Below are 14,390 nucleotides of genomic sequence, written 5' to 3' on the forward strand. Positions count from 1 at the left end.
CATAGACAAGTAATACAACGTAAGTTGACTAAAAAAAATAACAAATGCACTAGTCGTCACTACGATATTCGAAGGTTCCCTTCGATTTCTCTAAAATTCCATAATCAGATCCTGATTTCCTTATTTTGGTACCTGCCTTGGGATCGTCTCTTGATTTTGTGTTAATTTGTGTTAAGTCTTTTGCACGAGCATTACGTATTATAATTGTGTTTGCAGGCAAACGGAGAAAACAACGTAAGTAGACGAAAAAATACTCGAGTAAATACGCACTATCAAAGATTACTCTAAAAGTTGTAATCAGATCTCGAGGAAATTTAAATATGACTACATGATAAGGATCGGCTTTCGATTAAATTAAAAATCATCAAAATCGGTACACCCAGTAAAAAGTTATGCGGATTTATGAGTTTCTCTCGATTTCTCTAGGATCCAGAATCCAGATCAGATCCTGGTTTCCTTATCATGGCACCAAACTAGGAAAATCTCCTTTCCAACAAAAAAAGAATTATCAAAATCGGTTCATAAACGATGAAGTTATCCCCGACCATACATAATATATATATATATATATATATATATGTGTGTGTGTATATATTGAGTAAGCTCCTCCTTTTTTGAAATCGGTTAAAAAAAAGACAAGATAATACGCGTTAACATGATTACTCAAAAATTACTTGTCAAATTGGTGGTTTGGATCAAATGGTTACTGAAATTATAAAAGAAAATGAGTGTGCTTTAGGCGACACGACTGAAGCCAAACTTACGAAACGGACTCGTAGCTCTCTCTCTTTCTACTTTCACTAACTTACATCCCCCTCTCAACTTCCGTTCGCCTCGCCTGATCACTCTTTTCGTAACGTTCTCGTCACGCATTCTCCAGCTTAATTCCCAAGTGAAGCAATAAAGAGACGTGCGAGCACACATTTGCCGGCCTAGTTGTATAAAAAGTTATAGAACGTGCCTTAATATGTCACCTATGTATCGCCTATTAACCTAAAAGACCTTTATGAATCAAATACGTGAGGCGAAATTTCTTTTAAGCAATTTTGAATAGAACCTTTCAATACGTTTATTGGCTTTAGAATTTCATCAATTTTGATATTTATTTATGACTTACAAGTTAATAATATAAATATAAGCAGAAAATATGTAATTTTCAATACAAACATAAAATTACAAAAAGAAAATACAAAATAATATTACAACTCAATAGAGCATATTTCTTAAAAAATATTTTCATATAATTAAGTTCTTTCGTTGCTCGCAAAGGCTTTTTATGGCTTTAATACAGAATATTCGAGGATAAAAAATAATTAGGTTAGATTTAGACAGCGTCGGTCTTAGCTAAGGGTGCGATTTCAATGGGATGTTGTACGTGCGTGAATTTACTCGATACATTTATTTATTCGTTAAAATAAACCAAAATTACACCCATTTTGTGATTTTGATTTATGTTGAAAAATCGAGAAACAGGGGAGTGTCATTAAATATACATATTAGCCCGTAAACTAAAGTTACGCCGTCGGTCCTGGTTGTTATCATAAATATCTGAATCTTTATGAATGATGTAAATAATTAATAATACATCCCCATCAGTGGGGTGTAACAGGCTGAAGCGTACATCATCATACGCTTCAGATTCAGCTTGTAATATCCTACTGCTGGGCATAGGCTTTCCACATGTATGAGAATAATCAGAGCTAATAAATATTTATGTAAACACAAATATCCACTCCGAGCGGGAACAAACATTGGCGTAGCGTGGTGGATTAAGTTCTGATCCTTCTCCTACATGAGAAAAGAGTTTTATACCCAGCAATGGGATGTTACAGCGTAAGCGTGAGATTAAACGTGTCAAATTTGAAAAAGATATTGTAATAACCTCAAAAGCAATATTTTTTTCCATCAATAAAATGACGTAAATAAAATCAATTGTTATTCATAATTCGATTTGTCTTTGTTCTAAAGCTAAAATTGTTACCAAAAATAAATCAATTTAATATTAATACCTTTATTAAAAACTACCACTTGAATAATTTCAATTCATTAAATTAATTTCAAAGCAACCAAATTTAAGAAACAAGAGGATTCATTAAACAATGTAAACAATTTCCTTTGAATTACAACTGTCTTCTGAATTAACCAGAACAATAACAAAAATACATCTTTGTTTACTTCATTAAATATATCTTCAAACAGTAATTATAAAGTTACTGCTATTCTATTTTTTACAAACCATTGTTCGAAATTACAATCTTATATATAAAAATGAATTATAAAATGTGTTAGTAAGCGCATAACTCAACAACGCCAGGACCAATTTTAACAATTCTTTTTTTAAATGTTCGTTGAAGTCCAAGGATTGTTTTTACGGCGAAAACAATTCGAATAATTTTCCGGAAAACCCCTAAAAACAGCCCTTTTCTTTTTTCCATTCAAACGTTTTCTAACTAAAATTGAGTCAATTTGAACTTTATTGCTATTCAATAAAGTTCATATTAAATCAGAAGCACTCACTGTTGTCTAAGCAATGTAGGTGTGTTTCTAACGTCATAGAGTCAATTTGCACTTTATCATCGTTGCACAAAGTTCAAATTCAGTTATATCTATCAGTGCGTGTTTGCGATGGACGATCTAATGTCGCGTTCCGAAACTCAACAAAAGTTATAATATCGAGAACCCGACCAAATTGAATAGTCAAAAAATGTAAGACCTATAGATCATTAGTACTGATTTTTATTTTGAAAAAATAAGGACTGCCTATTGCCTCCCCCACCAAAATTATGGCACTGTCAGGTACAAAGACTGACTTTAACGTAGTTAATATACACTCATCTGTTATTTAATTCATCCGTATTGGAAATGAAAAGGTATCTTATTTCCAATTTAACTGCAGAATCCATAGAATCTGGATAGGAAACCGGTGTTGACTAATCTTTTATAATAATAAAAAATTTCATTTGTAAAATGGCGATTCAGATGTGCTTTTGAAGCCTATTTGAATAATGATATTTTTGATTTTGACATATATTTGAACTATTACGAATCGTTCCTGCGATTGTTATGTAACAGTCATTGTGACCACCGCACAAGATATTAATAAACTTGGTGCAGAAGTACGGAAGTGCGGTTAGTATGTACGCATTAGATAACGAACCGTTAATGGTAGCATGTATATGGCAATAAATAAATGGCAAAAAGTAAATAAAAAAAAATAGTAGTCACACGCGTATGTACGAATTTGTAATGACACGCTTGTGTGGGACATACATTCACGTTAACGTCGTTTGAGTATTATTACTGTTAATTTAGCGATAATATGAGTAGTATATTAATTTAAGAATTTAATTATAATATTCTTGAAAAAGTAAATCAAAATTTCTCGTAAAGTTATTAAAATGAGCTTTCGGTCGAAAAATGTATTCGTCGTTAAGATCCTAAGGGACTACCGATATTAAAGCATACAATTAATTATGAAAATACAATTTTAGACTGTTTCAATGGTTTTTTTTTACATGAATAGTATGTTCTAATAATTTCTAAATTACTTAAGAGATTTAAAATTTCAGCATGCTATATATTAGTGAGGTAAGTAAGGCACAACAGAAAGTATCCTGCGCAAAATCTGGAGCAGCGGAAGTTCCTCGAATATACAGAAGATCACAGCCAAATAATACTGCTTTCAAGCAGTGTTGTGTTCTTGTGGTGAGTACAGTAACCAGAGCTCTTGGGGGGGAATTGGGGTTAGGGTTGGTAATGCGCGATGCTTCTGGTATTGCAATTGTCTTTAAGCTACGGTAATCACTTACCATCAGATGAACTGTATGATATGAATGCATAAAAAAAATACGATACTATTGGTAAATACAGTTACGTACAATACATATATTCTCGCAGTAGTTATAATTATTACTGCGAGTATAACTTTGCGATTTATTCTCTACGTGTCAAGCTTTTCTCGTGCTGAGCGGGTCAGCGTAGGCGATAGGTGTTCACTTCCTCAGTCCTCGAGTGTGTGACGTGCTAAATCTTTAGGCTCGCCATACTCGTGGCAGGCAGAGGTTACCACCTTACTCGCGATCTGCTGCAGGCACTTACCGAAGTAGCCCGGTAAGCACGTCTGTCATTTATAAGGGACAGCATCTCGTACCGCCTTCAGAACTAGCGATGAAGGTGGGGATGTATAGAGACCGCCATCGCTGGGGACCTCAAGCTCATTACTAACTATGTTCTTTTATCAGGACAAATACAAGTAACAATATTTTATAACTAAAATATACAAGCGTAAGTTGATTAATGACCCTAAGCTTTCCTTGGGTATTAAAAGCAACACATGAGAAATAATATTAACTAAATTATGAACCACCGCTGTGTTAGTAGATAAAGTACATTATACAGTAACTTATGCAAATTAGTTTTCAAATTAGCTTTTCGTGTTGCGTTGCCTGAATTGGTCTACTATTTTATTCTATTGTAGTTACACAAGTTTTTTTTGGAATATGCTTGCTAAATGGTGGTTGTTAGAAATCGATCAAAGTTTGTACTTTAATGTTTTACGTACGAATAATAATACATTATGCAGTACTCTGTTTACTGTATTTTTTTTTATTTATTTAAGTTAACAAACAGTGTTCACAATAAAGTTTTACATAACAGACTTACAATACAAACATTATTAATCGTGACACCAACACCGTCAACTCCAGGTTACAATTTTATGATAGTAAAAAATGCACATCAAAGAAAAGAAATGGTAGGTATCTAAAATACATAATACATTACAAATACCGACCACACCGAGTCCGTATGCAAGGTTTGAATTCAATGAGTAAATCCGTTTACGTTTGTACTGTTAATGCAATAATTCAAAAATTTCTTTTTTAAACTAAATATTGTATTACCAGCGTTAACCAGTTAACCAGTGCTAATAACGGGGGAGATGTCAAGAGCTGTATTTAAAGCTGTCAATACAGGTGTCAGGTAGTTATAACCTAAGAGCTTTGCTCGTGCTAGGATTACTATCCGCGAACTGCAGTGGATCATCGTGGTATAATGTAAAAGAGCGTTATTCACACCAGATGGACGTTGACAGATTACTCGTGATACGATACTAAACAGTCAACTGTTCTAATAATGGTTAACCATATGACTTTACATTTTTTTATGTAACTAGGTCGGCAACAAGCGTACGGCTCACCTGGTAGTAAGCGATTACCGTAGCTTATAGACGTCTGAAACGCCAGAAGCATCGCAAAAATGGGTTTCCAACCCTATCCCCAATTACCCCAAGCCTTCCTTGGTAAATGGGCAATCTAACACTGAAATAATTTTTCAAATCTAACCAGTAGTTCCTGAGATAAGCGCATTCAAACAAACAAACAAATTCTTCAGCTTTATAATATTAATATAGATAAATTTAAATTTAATGCTGATATTTTTTTATATAGTAACATTTTTAAAGGTATTATATACCCCTATTGAGAAAATAGTACAAAAGGCACTGAAATTTTTATTTGTAGCTTGCTGCAGAAATGTTTTCTATCAGCTTACGTTAAATAGGAAACTGTTTGAAATTGTATTTCATAATTTCCGTTTTTTTTTATTTTTTAACTAAATCAGCGCTGTAGTTTGCTAAAGAAGTAGTAGTTGCTTTATTTCAGCTTATAATGAATACCTATTCACATCTTATACAAATATAAATACATTTAATATTTGTTATATTAGGCTTTGTTGTTATTTTGTTACTTTATTCTCTTTCTCAAATTTATGTAAGTATACTGTAATTTTGAACGCCAATAATTAATCGATCAGAAATTTTACTATCTAGGAAGATTAGTTTGGCTTTATAAAGTTCAAATATGCAAATTTATTAATAAGTACCATGAACAAAACATACATTTCAGTATATTATCACGTACTTCGAAAAATGCAAGCATCTGCTTAGTTGTTACGTTTTTGTAAATATGATAATGCAAAAAAGTTATCGTGACAAAACTCCTTTTCCTCCAAAATCTTATTTTGGTATATGTACCGTGTATACATCCACCAATATATGCATTTAGTAAAAAGCGGCTATTTTAATGAACAAACATTCACAAACAGACACTCCAATTTTATTTACTTGTAATATAGATTAAACGAAAGGCTTTAAATCCCATTGACATTCGTAACTGTAAATGCTTGGGGTGCAAAAAATCATTTACTGCCGATCAATTGAATATTCAAGACTGAATTACGATGAAGACAGCGTTCAATGATTCTTAAATATTACTTGAAACGCTGGCTCTCAATCTTCTTGTCTCGGATATGTATATATTGAAAGAAAGTGGCAAAATTTTTTACAAGCGACTTTCTAAAAAGGAGGAGGCTTCTCAATTCGACCGTGCATATTATATTTTTTTTTTTATGTGTACGCAGATAACTGTTTCGTTTATGAATCGATTTTGACGATTTTTTTATTGGAAAAGAAGATATCCCAAGGGTGGTGCCGTGGTAAGGAAACTAATAAAAAAAATCGTAGTGGCGACTAGTGCGTATGTAAATTTTTTCGTCTATTTACATTGTATTTGTTGTCGATGTAATTGAAGTTGGTTTTTTTCGTTTGCTAGCAAAAGACAATTAACATACCACGTACTTCTTGATTCTACTATTACTTACTACTTCATTGATAGTTAATGTTCGGCTACTATTTATTGAAACGCTTATCGAGGTACGGCAGAACAGGACTTTCCTGCTCAAAATCTGGAGCAGCCCGATCGGGGAAGTTCCTCGACAGGTGAGCCTTACGTTTATATGCCGACCTAGTTAAAAAAAAAAAAACAGTTTTAAGATTCGTGAAAAACAAACTTTCAAAGCTGTTATATTCTCTTTTATAATTCCTGACAGTAGTTTATTTAAGCATGCGTTCTTATTTTGGTTACGAAGCTATTGTTTATAATAACTATTCAATATATTGAACATTTTTCATCCGAAGACGGGCAGCAGAGTCTTCTGTGTGACAAAGCCAGCCCTGAGGTCACCGACCCGCCTACCCAGCTTGGTGACTATGGGTACAATACATGAGTCCACGCCATTTTTGGCGCGAAGGTAGTAGACTGCGATAGGCTGAAATGATGATGATGATGATGATGATGATGATGATGATGAACTGTTAGTTTCTCATTAAGTACAATCATTATTTCAGGAATAAACGGCTAAAGCTAAATATTTTTTTTTAATTTTTTTTGTTACATACATTTACATTGCATACATATTAAACCATATTTTAGGATTAAGAACCGCTGGTTTAGCGCATCGAACATTCTTTCTTAACATTGAAACTATTTACATTGACCCTGATCTCAAGAAACGAGTCACTTAATTATTCTTAAGAGATGATAATAAACCTGACATTGAAATTATAAAACTTATTTTTTGAAGAAAACAGCGAACTTAAGTTTTAATTCTGATAATACAGTTTATCGTTGGGTTCGTCGGGGTAGTCGTTTTTTTCTTTCTTGAAATACTATATTTTTTGTGCTACAAGCTCGAAATTTGGCAAAGAGATATTTAATAGCTTATAGACGTCGAGTTAAAAGAAATTTTTGCGACGGAGTCATAATAAGTAGATCTAAGGGATCTCAAAAGATTTTATAATAGTTCTTAATTTTTTATTATAATAAAATAATTATATACAACTGTAATCCCTCTTTGTAAATACAACAATTTTGGGCGAGCAAAGACGTAGGAATCTGGTGGTACACTACATATTATGTATGTTCATTGTTAAACCCACGTAAAGTAAATAACGTGTATTGTACGATCACAAAAATATTTATCAGACGTGATGATGAACGTCTTGGCCCAGTTACAACATTTTTTTAACACTTTGTAATTCTGTAACAATGATACCAAAACATTTCTAAAATAAATATACTACTAACGTTTTATTTTCACCTTGAAACAATTTTTTCAATTTGCATGTAACACACGTTAAACGCCGATCTGACTATGGTTTATTAAATCTAAATTTATTATCATTATTTTCAAGTGACCCTTCACTTAAAAACGAATAGGTACTAAAAATGAAAATGAAAACTGAATTGAAAAAGATTTCATTTACTCATTTATTATTTTCAATTCAAAATCTTTATTTTAGTTAGACTTTACGAGGTTTAGGTACTTAGATGTAAGATGTTAGGTGTATTAGTGTGAAAAGATCGTTAACGACTGACGCTTGTCCGGTTCTTGCTATAGTCACATTTGTTGAAATGTATTTAGGCTATTTAGCTCTTCTATACCTGACAGCGAAAATACGCTTTTTATGACAAACTTTTTATGGGTTAGACATTAAAATCAGTTAATGTACGTTTCACGTTTATAAAAAAAATAGCTGTTGTACTAAAAAACTACTACTACATAGCATCAATGCTATTGTTTTATGATATTTATGTTTGCTCGCAAACGAAAAAAACCGACTTCAAAGTAATACAACGTAAGTAGACGAGAAAATAGTCGATGAAATACGTGTTATCAAAGATTACTCAAAAAGTAGTCATCATATTTCAATAAAATATAATTTGGACCATAAAACAAGCATCAGCTTTCATTTAAAATAAAAATAGTAAAAAGTTCTGACGTAACATATAAAAAAAATAAGTTCGAATTGAGAACCTCCTTCTTTTTGGGAAGTCAGTAAAAAGGGCAAACACATTAGCAAAGAGAACAATTATGATAGTGGTTACTACTGCCCATGGATAACATACTTTACAAAAAAAACTTTAACTTACCAAATATATTTTTTAATTTCTCTAGGTCGGCAAACAAGCGTACGGCTCACCTGATGGTAAGCGATTACCGTAGCTTATAGACACCTGCAACACCAGAAGCATCGCAAGCGCGTTGCCGACCCAATCCCCAATCCCCCCAGGAGCTCTGGTCACCTTACTCACCAACAGGAACACAATACTGCTTGAAAACAGTATTATTTGGCTGTGATCTTCTGTAAGGTCGAGGTACTACCCCTACTAAAAATAATCAAAGTAAAAACATATGTACTAAGTACTACAAAATATACAAAATTATATACGCATTGTATAATATTATTATTGATAACCCCAAAAAAACTCCTCAGACCTCGCTTCCATTTAAATGGAACCACACAATAAACTATTCATAGAGCTCAATACAACTCTGTTAAAACAAAATTAATTTATATAAAATTAAATAACATACTTGAAGTTACTTTAAGTATACTATATCTGAACAGCCTCTTTATCATTATGCAATGTTACAGGAATTTCCCTTTAACTCTTTATCAAAGATCAAAACAAAAAATTTCACTATCAAGTAGGCTTCAAAATCTCTTTTGTATTGTCATCATATAAATTTAAATAATATATTAGTTTCTAATAAAATTATTATGGTTAATTCAACCAGTGTTGCTTCATAATCACATGCTTGTCCGACATTCTAGTAGAAGATTCTAAAAGATGTATAAAACAAAAATATAAGTTTCGAAACACTATTTAAATATTGTTCATAATTATATATATAAAAGACATATATATATATATATATATATATATATATATATATATATATATATATATATATATATATGTATATATTTATATGCATATATAAATATTTCTATTGTAAGTGTGTTTGTCAATGAAATCCTCCTAAGCGGCTGGACCCTTTTCATATGAATTTTGCACGTATGGGTTCATGGATGGTTTGTAAACACAATTGGACCCGGTAGGTGGCGCTGCTATTAGTATTAACAATCAAATTTGGAAGCTGTGTAACGGGCAGGACTACGTCTGCCATCGGATAATATAGCGAATATTATTAACAGTTTAATCATCAGTCGGTTTACGTACGTCATTGAATATTAATGGTCGAAATAATAGCCCATTCACTCGTATTTCATTGGCAGTAAAAGAGTGAAAGGAAGAAATATCTCCTACTGTTCATCTCTATTGAAATTAGTGTTGTATAAAAGTTCTGAGGTAATACAATTAATAACACAAACATAAAAATAGAGCCGAGTTTGATATACTTCTCCTATTTGCAAGCGGATTACAAACTATATTTTGGATGCAATTTTAACCGTCGGCATTAACTATATAATTATTTAGTTACATAGAGACACTTAGCTATATAGAGCTTTCTAGAGAGTGTTTGCTCGTAAACGAAAAAAAAACGGATTTCAATTACATCGACAAGTAAAACAACACAGGTCGACGAAAAAATAGTAAAATAAATGCGCATTATCAAATGACACTGAAAAAGCAGTCATCAGATCTCGATCAAATTCAAATCAACTAAAAAGTATCAGCTTTCGATTAAAATAAGAATCATCAAAATCGATATACCCAGTGAAAAGTTATGCGGAATAATAGAACGTAGGTCGATGAAAAAATAGTCAAGTAAATACGCGTTATTGCATATAACTCGAAAAGTCCTGGTTATCAATGAAATTTAAATGGAACCACATGACATGCGCCACATTCCGATCCAAAACAATCATCGCAATCTGCACATAAAAAAATATCGAATTTAGAGCCTCCTCTACAACAATTATTATAATTTGATGTCCTATCGAAATACTGAAACGCAACGATTTCTCGACAAAATATGAATTGGAAGCAACAACCTTTTTTTTGGCCGACTGAAATTTGAAATTCGAAAACAGTTGTTCAGTATTTGAACGATAATTTGAGGCAACGACGACCTTTTTTTTTTTGGCCGACTGAAATTTGAACGCTTGTTCAGTGTAATTTACTTAAAAACCTGAATTCCAAATTTTTTTGTTGGGTGTACGATAATTTTTTCTAAAACACGATAATTTCAAGGTACTGTGTCGATCAGACGGGCAAAAATTTCTGCTAACACTGTCAATGCTGGCTATAAGCGACCTACTGTTCGCACCAGACATCCCAGTTTTTCTTCTCCAGAAATCTTCATCCAGCCTAAACCGGCAATCATACGAAGATCGTCGGTCCAGCGGGCCGGAGGACGTCCTACACTGAGTTTGCCAACACGCATGTGTTTTGAATTAATATTCGTGTGGGTCTCCACAACATGCCTCAGAGAGAACGTAAAGATCATTAGGTCAAATATCCAATATTTTCATATGAGAGACCGCGGCCTGCCCAGCTGTGGGAATTTTATACAGTTGTAAAATCAAATAAATATAACTATTGTAGAAAAAATCGTACAACCGTATTTTTAACTGACAGTATATTTTGAAAGCTTTCAAGTTGCAAAAATTCAATATTTGATTTGTTTTGTTAAATATTCAAATCCATTTATAGTGGAAAGTTTGTAACATTTTACTCGCTATCACTTTATTGTAAAATTCAGATTTTATACGTCAATTTTTTTTTCATAGAATCATGAATATATTAAATAACTCACAGCTCACAAATAAGATCACATATGGATATGGGATAGGGTTTTATACGCAGCTATTTCTTTATATATATAACTAGGTCGGCAAACAAGCGTATGGGGCTCACCTGATGGTAAGTGATTACCGTAGCTTATACACATAAAGAACACCAGCAGTATCGCAAGCGCATTGCCGACCTTACACCTATTCCTCCCAGGAGCTCTGGTCACCTTACTCACCAACAGAAACACAACTCTGCATGAAAGCAGTATTATTTAGCTGTAATCTTCTGTAAGGTCGAGGTACTTCCCCAGTCGGACTGTTCCAGATTTTGAGCAGGATATTTCCTGCTGTAACCTACCTCAGTTAAGCGTACCTCTTGCAATTTTAAAATTCAAAAAGTAGCTTATGTATTATTGTGAACGTACAACTACTTGCATACAGATGTTCATAATAATTAGTTCAGAGTTTTTTGCATAAAAGACTATCAAACATTCATCCTCGACTTCCATTTTCGAATTGTATATAAATAGGAGTACCCGAACAGAAATAGTGTATTTTGAACAATGAGGCAAGAACCATTTTTTTAATGGTTAACAGATCAGTTTTATTACATCCATAAAAAATGTTACTTCCCTTAAATTCTTTCATTATTTAATTAAGAACATTGGGCCGATACCATAAACCCAGTTTAGTTGGCTAGTTTTACTGGCTATAGCAAATTTTGTTATTTACGATTTTGTTTTACGTGACCGATTGACACGCCACGTAACACGCACACAAGTTACACGCAAACTTTACTTTCAACAAAGCTTCACAAGTTTGTCCACGCGATTTTGTTTACTTCGACTTCGAACAAGGGAGCCAGCCTCTATCGGTATATTAAAAAAAAATAACGGTCTATCGTAAGAAGATAAAATAAAGAAATCATGGAAGTTGAAGTTTTTTTGAAGTAGAACTTCTTTACGTACGCTTGACTTCGGGAGTAAGCTGGTGGATGCGTGACGAGAGCGTTGTGAAAAGTGTAATCGGGCCAGGCGAACGGGGCAAAAGAGAGAGGTTCGAGCACACATTTTCTTTCTTTCTTTCTCTCATAGACAGTTACGTTTCGTACATCTAACATACAGTGCAGGCCTATTGCTAAAAAGTTTTACTTCAGTCGTGTGGTCTAAAGCACAGTCGTTTCTTTTTTTTTAAGCGTTTTAGTAAGCTGGTGGATGCGTGACGAGAGCTTTACATAAAGTGTGATCGGGCGAGGCGAACGGAAGTTAAGAGGGAGATATAAGTTAGTGACGTTAGAAAGAGAGAGTTGCGTTACGTAAGGTTTACTTCAGTTGTGTGTCTAAAGCACAATCGTTTTTTTTAAATAGAATAACAATTTCATTAAAAAAAATACGCAAAAGGTGTACAATTTTCGCATTTGTCAGTGTGGAACCGTTGCGATGTTGGTAAGTTATGGAAATAATATATATGTATATATCAATAACTTTTACGTACACACTAAACTGAAATTATTATACTAAAAAACAAAAGACGTTTCGACTAAAAAGTTTATATCTCAGCGAACGAAATTCTTTAAAATATGTAAAAGTAGAACAAGCGATAATTATGTGTGAGAGAATGTATTTGATATCATTATTCGAGATATAAACATAAACATTTTAAAACGTTGTACTGAAAGATTCGCTTCAGCCTGTAATATCCCACAGCTGGGCATAGGCTTCTTTCCCCGTGTAGAAGAAGGAACAGAGCTTAATCCATCACGCTGTCCCACTGCGAGTTGGCGGATATATTCCCTGATATGAGTAACGATCGCTATCATGTATTCATAATAACAACCGGGACCGACAGCTTAAGGTGCTCCTCGAGGCACGTTGGGTGAGGCGACCCACAAGGACATACACCCAAACAAGAAAGAAATATTTTTTTAATGTAAATATCCAGTTGTGTTACTCCATTAGCAATGTAAAAAAAAATTGTATTTAACATTAACCTACCATTACCTGATCTAATAACATTAGATTATCATGCTACAATATCTTAGTAGAAGAAAATCCATATATACCACATAATATAAACAATTTTAATATGTAGTCAGATTCGTAAGTTGTGTTATAATCCTAAAATATATTAGTACTATATTACAAAAGATATGAGGATTAGTTTCCTACCAAAACCAATAGCCGAAATAGTTTTCCACCTCATAATCACAGCTCATAATAGACACAACAATTTTCTCAACAAAAGAAAGTTATACGTATAGCGTTTTCTCCTTCACACTTAACATGTCTCACTCGCTCACACAGGAAAAGTCTCCATTCAGTTTTATACTGATTTTCTCAAAGCGAGGACGCGTTTCTATTTGAAGTGAGAAATCGCGCTAAAGCTCATTCGAATTTTAAAAGTTTTTATATTCCTTTCAATCGAAAAAGTTTTTATATTAATTTTTTTATGTGTAAGAATAAATAATAATAATAAATGTGTTTTTAAAATAGTTTTTAATATAAAAAAAATTCTTTATAGTGCATATTAGTTATTATTTTTAACAAAAATATGATCAATAATACATAAACAATGACTTCGGAAGTGACTTTCAATATTTTGGATAGTTTAAGTGATTTTAATTTAAGTGCTAATCTAAGTGAAACTTTGCAGTTTGGTTCTGACTTAGACATATTGTTTCAGCCGGAAAATGTTTTGATTGCGTTATACGTTCCAGTAATATTGTTGTCACTTGTCAGTAATATTCTACTGATAGTGGTTGCTGTGAAGTGTCATTACACTAAGAAGTAAGTGGATTTCCCTTAATTATCGTTATAATTTACAATGGAATTTTTTTCATTTATTTATGACTAGTTGTGACTGTGATTACGTTCTCATAGAGTTAATGATTTTATTCCATACATTATGTATATTTTATTTTTGTAGCTTAAAGTAGTAATGCTGTGACATGTCGTTGTACTGAGAAGTAAGTCTATCGTCTTTTGTTTTTCTTGATTCTATGTAAGTATTT

The 14,390-nt window shown here is 32.8% G+C and overlaps 1 protein-coding gene across 1 annotated transcript in view; it reads left to right on the forward strand.

Moving 5' to 3' along the window:
* Positions 1-13,951: 13,951 nt before the first annotated feature.
* LOC123654577 (neuropeptide FF receptor 2-like) overlaps positions 13,952-14,390 on the forward strand; it is a 58,834-nt gene continuing 58,395 nt past the window's right edge. The window contains exon 1 of the mRNA XM_045590476.1: positions 13,952-14,166. Coding sequence (XP_045446432.1) covers positions 13,952-14,166 — 215 coding nt within the window. The remainder of the gene's footprint in view (positions 14,167-14,390) is intronic.

Source organism: Melitaea cinxia, chromosome 6, assembly GCF_905220565.1.
Source record: "Melitaea cinxia chromosome 6, ilMelCinx1.1, whole genome shotgun sequence".
NCBI classification, from domain to species: domain Eukaryota; kingdom Metazoa; phylum Arthropoda; class Insecta; order Lepidoptera; family Nymphalidae; genus Melitaea; species Melitaea cinxia.